The sequence below is a fragment of the Etheostoma spectabile genome, chromosome 14, assembly GCF_008692095.1.
Source record: "Etheostoma spectabile isolate EspeVRDwgs_2016 chromosome 14, UIUC_Espe_1.0, whole genome shotgun sequence".
Taxonomy (NCBI): Eukaryota; Metazoa; Chordata; class Actinopteri; order Perciformes; family Percidae; genus Etheostoma; species Etheostoma spectabile.
The window spans coordinates 2,416,677-2,426,924 of NC_045746.1; the positions used below are offsets into that span (position 1 = coordinate 2,416,677).

General features: G+C 41.2%; 1 protein-coding gene across 5 annotated transcripts in view; it reads left to right on the forward strand.

Annotated features, from left to right (window-relative positions):
• The window catches only part of runx1t1 (RUNX1 partner transcriptional co-repressor 1), a 61,036-nt gene extending 51,839 nt beyond the window's left edge, over nt 1-9,197 (forward strand). For 2 of the 5 annotated variants that reach the window (XM_032536358.1, XM_032536352.1), the window contains exons 6-11: nt 2,404-2,666; nt 3,486-3,583; nt 4,316-4,511; nt 5,211-5,279; nt 7,553-7,785; nt 8,777-9,197. In XM_032536358.1, coding sequence (XP_032392249.1) covers nt 2,404-2,666; nt 3,486-3,583; nt 4,316-4,511; nt 5,211-5,279; nt 7,553-7,785; nt 8,777-9,100 — 1,183 coding nt within the window. In that variant the 3' untranslated portion in view covers nt 9,101-9,197. The remainder of the gene's footprint in view (nt 1-2,403; nt 2,667-3,485; nt 3,584-4,315; nt 4,512-5,210; nt 5,280-7,552; nt 7,786-8,776) is intronic. The other 3 variants (XM_032536356.1, XM_032536353.1, XM_032536357.1) reach the window with 3 other exon arrangements.
• The last annotated feature ends 1,051 nt before the right edge of the window (nt 9,198-10,248 follow it).

Here is a 10,248-nt window from a genome sequence, read left to right on the forward strand (position 1 = left end):
AGAGAGAGAGAGTGAGAGAGAGAGAGAGAGAATATATGGAAAGAGAGAAAAAGTGAGTATGCATCTGTATTCAGTGAAAAAATGTGGTTTGTGTGAATTTGTGTGTGCATGACTTTCTATCCAGTGTAAAGGTGTGAGGTTCGCGTAGGTGCACCTATGTATGTGTGTGTGTGTGAGCTTGTGCATGCGTGCCTAGGGAGATGAGCTGATAACACTTACAGATGAGGCTCTAGCACCAATACGGCTGGCTAAGCACCTCTGGTTTCTGCTTACCTCTGCTCTGCGTTTCCACTTATTGGAGTCCTGTGACGGAATATTGGGATTTGAATGGGAATCCTAATTACAGACAACAATGCACCATCAACGCACCCTGATTAATACTGTACCATTGTGTGCAGGAACCTGACCGGGATTATTGCAGTGCAATATTCATATGAGAAAAAAAAACTAAATTGTGTTTACAGTAATTATCTGACAAAGCCGATATTTAAATAATAGCTTGGAGAGCAGATTTTGTGGTACCTGTACGGTAGTGACTTAGTGTAACTCAGCATATTTTCACAACATTAATTCTGTCAATCACACACAAAATAATTAAACAATACTCAACACTATTTTTTGGAATTTTGGTTTTTAAGAGATATGCTGTTCTCACTTACTAATTGATTAATTCTGATCCATTCTGCGTTTGTCAATTGAACACTTATTGCAGGTGTTTCACAATAAACGTTTTCCAGGCAAGTGAAAGAATTACCCTCCCTGAAAGGTTTTTAATGTGAAACAGGGTAACTGATGAATTTACATAACAACTAAAGTAGGGGAACAAAAGGCTTTTTACCCAAATATAATCTAAAATGTACTAGCCCTTTATCTCATAACTACCAGTCTCAAGTGAAGGCATGGTAGAGGTAAGAAGAGGTAAAATCATATCAAATTTACTGTTAAATAAATAAAAGTATTCAAATGCCAGGACATTGGTATGTGCATTTAAATTGAGCCTATATATACCTCAACAGTAGGTATATTATGTGTGCACACATCTGTGCATTGCATAGGTGACTGTGAATGTGTGTGCATGTGTGTACACCAGTGCCTGTAGATATACACATTGTTGCAGCAGGAAAGCTGGGGAGATAAGACTGTGGTTGAGGGGGAGAGAAGAATGGATGGATGAGTCGAGGGAGGCAGAGAGAGACGGACGGATGGAGGGAAAGAGCATATGGAGAGCTGTGGATGAGCATTAGGAGCCCATAAAAACAGCTCATTAAGAAGTTCAATCTGTTCACAGAGAGAGAGAGAAAGAGAGAGAGAAAGCAAAAGAGAGAGAGAGGGAGAGAGAGGGAGAGAGAGGGAGGGAGGAAAGTGGAGGATTGCAGATAGTGGGGGGAGGTTGGCAAGATTTAACCGTGAACTGACAATGCTGAGAATACATACACAGGCACACATGTGCATGCGCACACACAAACACACCTGGCCACATTAATCTTCGGAAGCAGCCTTACAAAATTTCACCTGATCCCTTGAAAGCTACTTTAGTGAATATGTATGTATGTGTGTGTGTGTGTGTGTGTGTGTGTATGTGTGTGTGTGTGTGTTGTGTATGTGTGTGTATGTGTGTGTGTGTGTGTGTGTGTAATTTGTGTAATTTGTGTGAGCACACGCTTTAGTTGCGTGTGTGCGCTTGTGTTTGAATGGACATGTTGTCCATGATAGAATATAGAATAATTCCTGGAAATATAGCCTTCCACAGCAGTCATTTTGTCTGTTACCAGGGCAACTCAGGCGTTCAGCTCAGGTGTGTAAGATAGTTGTGATGATATGTTTAAAGTTTGGCTTTCTTTTGTAATAACTGTAACAACATCACACAGTATTTTTCTCCTGTTCTTCTTTGTACTTTTATTTCCCTTTCCTTTTTGTACTAATCCATTGGGCCTCAAGAGAGTGGTGATAGCGCAGTGGATATGACACTTGAGATCTGTTGTCAATCTCCACTGTGACACATCAACCAATGTGTCCCTGAGCAAGACACTTAACCCATAGTTGCTCCAGAGACGTGCAACCTCTGACATATACAGCAATTGTAAGTTGCTTTGGATAAAGTGACATTTAATGTAAAGAGGTCTTTTAATATTTGCCAGGCTTTCACTGTAGGTATGTTCAAGTATGTTATCAACAACAAAACTTCCATATTTGGTTTTATATTCAATCTTATTTTACATGAAATAAGTGAAATGTTTTGCCAGTAGGTTGAAATAAGTCTGTATGATACTAATGCAGTGTCACTGGTTTCAGGATTTATCCTAAAGAGTCCATTAAAATCATCCACTACTAACGACATAGCGTGCTGCATGCAGTGACAATGAAATACTCAAAATGTGTATCTTTCTTTCTTTCTCCACCCAGAACCAAAGAGAACGGCTTTGAGCGAGATGGCGCCCTGCACCCGGATGTTCACCCTAGCAAGCGGCCCTGCACCATAAGCCCCGCCCAACGCTTCAGCCCATCCAATGGGCTCTCCTACCAACCCAACGGAATGCCCCACCCAGGCCCACTCCCTCCACAGCACTACAGGCTGGATGACATGGCCATCGCCCATCACTACCGGGACACCTACAGACACCCCGCCTCTAATCATCGGGAAATCCGGGAGCGAGCCAGGCCTATTGGTGAGGACATGGGGAAGGATGGGTGCATATAAGTGTGTGTGTGTGGGTGGGTGTATGTGGGTGTGTGGCACTGTGTGTATGGCACTGTGTCCATACTTTTGGATTTTGAGACACAAACCAACTCCACTACATGGCACACTCTCAAAGCTTTAACTCTGTAGTAGTAGCAAGAGAAACATAGAGGAGGATTTTATTTACCAATGTGAACAGTTAGCCAAAGTTACATAATTTTTACATCATTTCTCAGGCATCGCAGTTCTTTATATACCACTGAGATCCATATCCGTTTTAACAATACTGATAATTAGTCAGTGTCTACTTCAGCCTGTTGGATGCTTTTTGATACAGCAGACTTACAAACTGTGACCACAAGGCCGTCCTGCTGCCCCAGAGATGCCGAGACCACCACAACCTGATGGCTGACTGAAGTAATACACTGTGAGATGTATTAGTTCACAACAGAAGCACATTTAGGCACAGCGTTGTGGTATTAGAGACATTTTTCTGCCTTGATGAAGCTGTAATGACGACTTTGGCTCAGTTCTAAAAATAGGACAGACATTTACCATGTCTCGCCTTGTGATGGATGTTTAGTGGACTAGGAACTCAGTCATTTTGAGTCCTGCCCTCAGGGCGGGAGAGCGATATGGAGACAGCAAAGGAAAGAGGGAGTAAGGGAGGAGGAGAATGAATTTGTTAGAGAGAAAGTTGTTACCAGGAACCATATGAAGGATAGATCAAAGGGAGTGATGGCGTAATGTTACATTTATCTTTCTATCTGTCTGTCTGTCTATTCTATTTTTTCTTTCTTTATTACAGGTATGCATACAGGGACCAGGCAGGAAGAAGTGATTGACCACAGGCTGACAGACAGAGAGTGGGCTGAGGAGTGGAAGCACCTTGACCATGTAAGAAAAGTAATAACATTTTTTATTACTATACCTTAAGTAACAGAGATTATTTAATTCTTTGTTTCAGTGATATTAAATGGTTACATATCACAGTTATATTGTAGTGAAAGTCTTTGTTAAACTGTATGTTGATTAACTACTGTACAGAACAGTTTTGTGTGGTATTTATAGAAAATAGTCTTTGTGAGATCAGTGTAAGAAAGGTTTGACAATACAAGCATTGCAAGACTAGTAGTCAGGTTTTTTTTTATACAGAATGGAGACATGCATGTTTTATATCTGCCTGCAGTGTATCAAACATATGATGCAAATATTGTTTAATTGTTGCTTGTGTGTTCACCTTTACTGTTTTTAATCTAGTCTCATACATGAAACATGAGAGAACATCTAATGTCATATTTGTGATGCTGTTTCACCTCACAGTTGTTGGTATGCAGTTCAAATTGAATCAGTCAGTCACAAATATAATATTAAGTGAAGCGATAAAGTGAGATGTAAAGTGTAGAGATGTGACAAGAGACCTTTCAAGGGTAAGAGTGTCTAAAAAATATATTCCTAGTGTTTCACTACCAAACTTCACAATACAGATACATATATTATTAATACCCTAACTAAGATAACATCACAGATGTTGGCTTTAATTTAGAATTTCACCCGCTGCCAATACCCTTGCTTAAAATCGATCCCTCCATGTCTATGTGTAAACTCAGCGCCTTGTACGCTCCCTGTCACCCCCAGCTGCTGAACTGTATCATGGACATGGTGGAGAAGACAAGGCGCTCACTAACAGTACTGCGGAGGTGCCAGGAGGCCGACCGCGAGGAGCTCAACTACTGGATCCGGCGATACAGCGACGCTGAAGAGCTGAAGAAGGGCGCCACTAGTGGGCAGTCAAGGCAGCAGAGCCCAGCAGCGCAGGAAAATGCAACACCAGGTAGGGGATCAGACATACTATACCTGTATTTGACAATATTTTGCAGTACTACTCGAAGCCATTTTCCAGTAAGTTTAATGAGTTATGTCAATGTTTCAATTTCATTGTAAGACATGTCTTTACTGGAATTTCCACTAACGTCTTTCTTTGTGTTTATATATTTTAATTTCCATGAAATATTAATCCACCAGCGGTCCTTTTTTTAGCTCTCTTAAGTATGCAGTTGTACAACTAATAGTAAGGAAGCCTTATAATCACTTATTAATAGCTGATCTAAAATCTTTAATTGTTACTTAGATGGTTTGCGTACTACATGAAAGTGATGGTATTTATTTTTTGTTATTTTCTCCAACCGTTCTATGTCCAAAAAAGATGATAGTTAAAGTGGAGTTCCCCAGGGTTCAATTCTAGGTCCTCTACCATTAAGTTTGTACATGCTCCCAACAGGCCATATCATCTATGTTATCACAATTATACCAATGACAGTCAGTCAGTTGTACATACTCCTGTCCTCTGTAAACCTGAGCCATTTTACATCTCACCAGTTTATTGCATCAGTGACAAATAAACTGGAGTTTTGTTTCATTCCTTAAAGCTTTTTACAGAAACATTAGGTTATACAACAGTTTTGTGTGCCGTGTCATTCAAAACATTGGTTGATCTCTGATTACCAAGGCTGTATGTCTCTTGTCTCCCCAGAAATTCACAGGGAGCTGCTGCACCGGCCCGTGTCTGGCTACGTCCCTGAAGAGATCTGGAAGAAAGCTGGTGAGCAGCACCTCCATGCCTGCCATCATCACACACAAACACTTTCTTTTTACCTTTATCTCTGCAGTTTTTAAGACAGTTTGCTTTGTAAAAAACTAAGTCCATCTTTTTCACCTAGATGGCTTAGGATGGAAGTGGATGAGAGGCACTCCTTTAAACCCCATTCTCCCCTCTAGTCCCAATGTAGTCTGCTGCATGCAACATCCTTCCCTGCTAGACTTGAACTAATGTAGCTTAGAAAATCATTTACATTAGGAAGTTAAAAAATAAGAGTTTCACCACCACAATATGATGTCATGTCATAAAACAATTTTATTGCACCAGTGAAATAAGGAACATAAGTAGCTTTAACAGCTGGTCTGGTGGTTATGCTGTTAAAAATACAGTAGCAAGACTTGGTATCTTCTTGCATTTGGCACTTTTGTAATCCCCTTAGCGACAGACATTGTAGCTATTCTATTTAACAAAAGTGTTGTAAATTTGTAGAGAGAAATTTGTGGAGCCGGTTAAGATCAAGTATTGAAACTAATTTGTTGCTTTAACAGCTTTCATTAGATGCCATAAAAATGTTAGTGTACACAAACAGCATTCTTTAAACTCATAAGTGCTGCTGCAATCACCATTATCGCTGTCCTGAAAAACTGAAAGAATTTTCCACCAAGGGTTCAATGCTCGAGGAATCCACTTTGTATTCAGCGTCAGTGATACAGTATATGTGCTTTTTAAACCCCTTTGAGAAAAGAAATTGTCCCCTTGCTTGACCAAGCATGATGTGCAGATACTCAGAACAAGTAATATGCATTTAAATTGAATTGAGTATCACCGTCGGGACTGCCTGTTCTCCAGTACTCTCCTCCCCTCACCAGCTTTGATCGATCCTCCATCTAAGGCATTTGGTGTGTAATCACAATTCCATGCACAAGGCATATATCACACGGCACCAGGGCAATTTCCATGACTTCAGCCAGCACAGTAGGTTAAAGACAAAACCACCCTGATTTGAAAATGTAGCTCAATCGCAATGGAGAGAAAAGTCTTTAGAAAAGCACACATTCTGTCTGATATTGAAAACAGATTTACATTTGTAATACAAGCGTAATGTGTAAAAAGGACTTAAGTGAAGAGAAGCATATTTTTCAGACATAAAGCTTTTTTTCCTTTTCTGTAGGGTAAATAGTGCCCGCTATTTTTCATTCTTTCTGCATTCTTCAGTCTCATATGTTCTGGGTGAGGAGAGGCTGATTTAAATGTGACCCAGGGAGGATTGCAAAATAGGTTTTTTAACACAATGGAGTGCGGTGGTGAATACATCTGTTTGAAATGGGCAAAATGTTTACAGTTGGTGATAAATATTCAAGCACCTTGCTCGATCTCCTACCGGTTTCCCACTTCCCCTCACCACATGGCCTTGTGGGATCACAATGGAAATGCATAATTTAAATATAAATTGCCTGATTTGCATACACAATTAGTCAAGTTACAGGGTTGATGGGAGCAAACAAAAAGCCCTCCTTTTGCTTTAACGTTTGGTTGGAATTCCAGCGCTTAACACCCGTGCTGCAAGGTTATTCATTACACAAAACAAGTATAAAATAACACATCGCTCCATCTCCAAAGCACGTTTTCTGACTGATTATCTGGGAGTAACTAGCTTATGGGCATATTTTTTTAAATTAGAAGAAAAAATACAGATTTTGTTTTCTTTAAATATCTTTCAATAAGATCCTTTTGACATTTGGAATGAAAACATCCCACATTGACCCATCTCCTTTACCTGATTTAACATGCCACAGTCCCTGTTACTTTCTGTCTCAATGATTAAACAAAAACATGTGTTAATGTACCCACTATCTTATATTTACCACATTTAAAAAATGTATGTCTGGTTAAATGTGGTGTATGCCAGAGTACATGCAGCTGATTTAGGAATAAAAAAAAGCTAATTGTGAATTAATTATCATCATCTCCAGAACTACAAAGCATGTCTTTTCTCAGATTTTTTCCTCACATTAAAATGAGGGAAGGCATCAGTTTTATGGTTATAGTTCCCGTCTTCCAGATGCCTTTGAGGTTTAGAACAGCTTTTACCATAAATCGTTTTGAAGGGCACAATCTGTACCACTGCAATCTGCACTGTTGTTTCAGAAAAATGTAATTAAATGTTTACATTCAGAAAAAATATAAATAATGTAGCCTAGACAAAAGTAAAAACTTCAGTCAATTCTTACATTTAGCAGCGTTCTCAGGATGATACAATGCACACTACATTGCAGGTACTGGAGGCTTGACTTCCTCTGTCTCCACACTCTTTCCAGAAGAGGCTGTGAATGAGGTGAAGCGACAGGCCGTGTCAGAGCTACAAAAGGCTGTGTCAGAGGCCGAGCGTAAGGCTCACGAGATGATCAGCAGCGAGCGGGCCAAAATGGAGCGTACTGTAGCCGAGGCCAAGCGACAGGCTGCCGAGGACGCAATCTCCATAATCAACCAACAGGAGGACTCCAGCGAGGTAGGAGGATGCACTTCAAAACATCGAAAGGTCTACCCTCCATCTTTCAAACTCATCATGAAAACTGTCATCACCATCCTCTTGTTTGGTAGTTTCTTTGTTGTCACTTTGACTACACCTTAGTTGCCAGCTGTTCTAGTGACTCCCAAATGACACGAATGATAGGATCTTCTCTACAAAGAAGCTTTCTGTTGTGTTGTGTTTTATTTTATCGTATTATTAAAAGCAAATCATTGTGCACTTTCTTTATCAAAGAGATTGCTGATCATTTGCAGCTTTAAAAGTGTTCCTGCAAAAAGAACGCATTTTATAGTCAGGAGGGAGAGCAAAGTAAAGCAAAACAAGGTCAACCAAGCATCTATTACCCTTGCTTCACTCCTTCCTCTTTTTCTTTCAGACAGAGTAGCTAGCATGTTTAGAAAGGTGTTACCAATTCAGCTGAGAGGAAATAAAGGAAGCAGCTTTCATGTGCTAATCACCAATAGAGACCTTGGCGTTTAATCAGTTAAGTGAGAGAGAAATATGGCTCACATCTGTCATTAATTGTAGGAGTGATGTTTATGAGAGAGAAGTGCCCCAAAGGAAAACTTTCAGAAGCTGTTTGTAACCTTGTTCTTGTGTTTCCCGTGGATATGCAGCCGCCCTGACATGCTCTCCCTGCGGTTTCTGATATCAGAGGCCCTAAGTGTAATCAGAGATGGGTTTTTGATCTGCCTGTGGTTTGTTTTGAGCTTAAGTGTTCTAAAAGGAGAGGCTAGTTAAAGTGCAGACTGGTGCACTGATATCTGTTGCTAGATCTCCGTTGGTGGCATTTTGCTGTCAGTAACATATGATTATTGTTATGTGTGAATAAAGGCATAAAATAAAACAAACAAGGGGTCCTAATTACCGTTTTATCGATCATCAGCTGAACTGTCTATTTGTATGGATTATAAATCCTTCTCCTGTATTATTTTCGTGTGAGTTAACTTTGTCTCAATCTGTCTGTCAGAGCTGCTGGAACTGTGGCCGCAAAGCCAGTGAAACGTGTAGCGGCTGCAACACGGCACGCTACTGCGGCTCTTTCTGCCAGCATAAGGACTGGGAGAAGCACCACCATGTCTGTGGTCAGACCCTCCAGGCCCAGCAGCAGCAGCAGGCCAGCCAGCAGCAGGGAGGAGTCCCAGGGTCAGAGACCCCCGCTCCCATCAGCTCCTCCGCCTGCACCCCAAGCAGCGGGACTGGAAGTCCGGCCGCTACCCCGCCTGCTGCTACTCCTCGCTCCTCCACTCCCAGCACTCCGTCCTCCTCTGCCCTGGATGGCACTCCGCGCTAAGAGACTCACACGGAGGATGGAGGCAAAGGACACCCCTTAACCCCACAAACAGCATGACTGTCTACATTGCCTTGCAGAGATACTAAGCTAACGTGGCTAACAGAGAGAGATGGCAATGCTTCTGTCTATCTTGCAGCGTAGTCATAGAAGGAGGAGGAGGCCCATAATCAGGTCATATTGACTTGCCATGACTTTAAAGAAACACAAAGATATTCTTTGTTCTGAATGAATGAATTTAAATATTGACATCCTTTTATCGTACACTTGCTATTCTCGTTGTCCGTTTGTCGTCGTGCCTGTTGCTGTTAATGTTGTTGTCATCGTAGCTTATCTTATTGTTTCCTGTAAATATTAAGAGACTGAGCAGAGATAGCCGTGAACTTGAGACAAGTATATCTATCTGACCTCCCCTTTTCTGAAATGTTTTTTTTTCCCATCCTCAAATTAATGCTTACCTTCCTTTACCTAAGACATGAACCTCATTTCACCCAACAGCATACCAAGGGAACATAACTAGCTAGCAGAGCGAGTGAAGTCATCAATACTATTTGTAAAGAAAGATATTTGATTTAAATACCCTGACAGACAAACCAATGGATGGATGGATAAAAACGTTTGTTGCCTGGAGAGCGTAGAGGGATGGACTAAATCTCTGACCAACAGACCGCACAAAATGGGCAGATGTGCAGCAGATTGCAAGCAGAGCCAGCTGTTCAACCAATGTTATTTCCCTCTCACTTGTAATAATATCCAGGTCAGTGGGCTGGGAAATACAAATCCGTCTCCCTGAAGGATGTAAAAGGAAGAATTCTTGGACAAGTTACAAAACTTTGCCCACTGCACATGTGGAGGATGCACTGACTACAATTCGCACAGGCATGCTCGGTGGGTCACAGGAGCTGTCAAGCAGAAGTTAAAGTCATCGTCCCACCGGCGAGACTGTCAAGTCACCACAACAGCAGCCACTAAGCCACGCAGAGCTAGAAGGTGTTGAGAACTCAGTAGGATGCTCATTCTGGGCCACAGACGCTCCCCTCCTGTCTCAACTCTGAAAAACATTTTCATCTTTCTTCCTGTTCTCATTCTTTTTCTGTAGATGTCAGGGTGTTTAAGACTTCTGTCCTGTGGTGTCACCAATGGTTATTTAT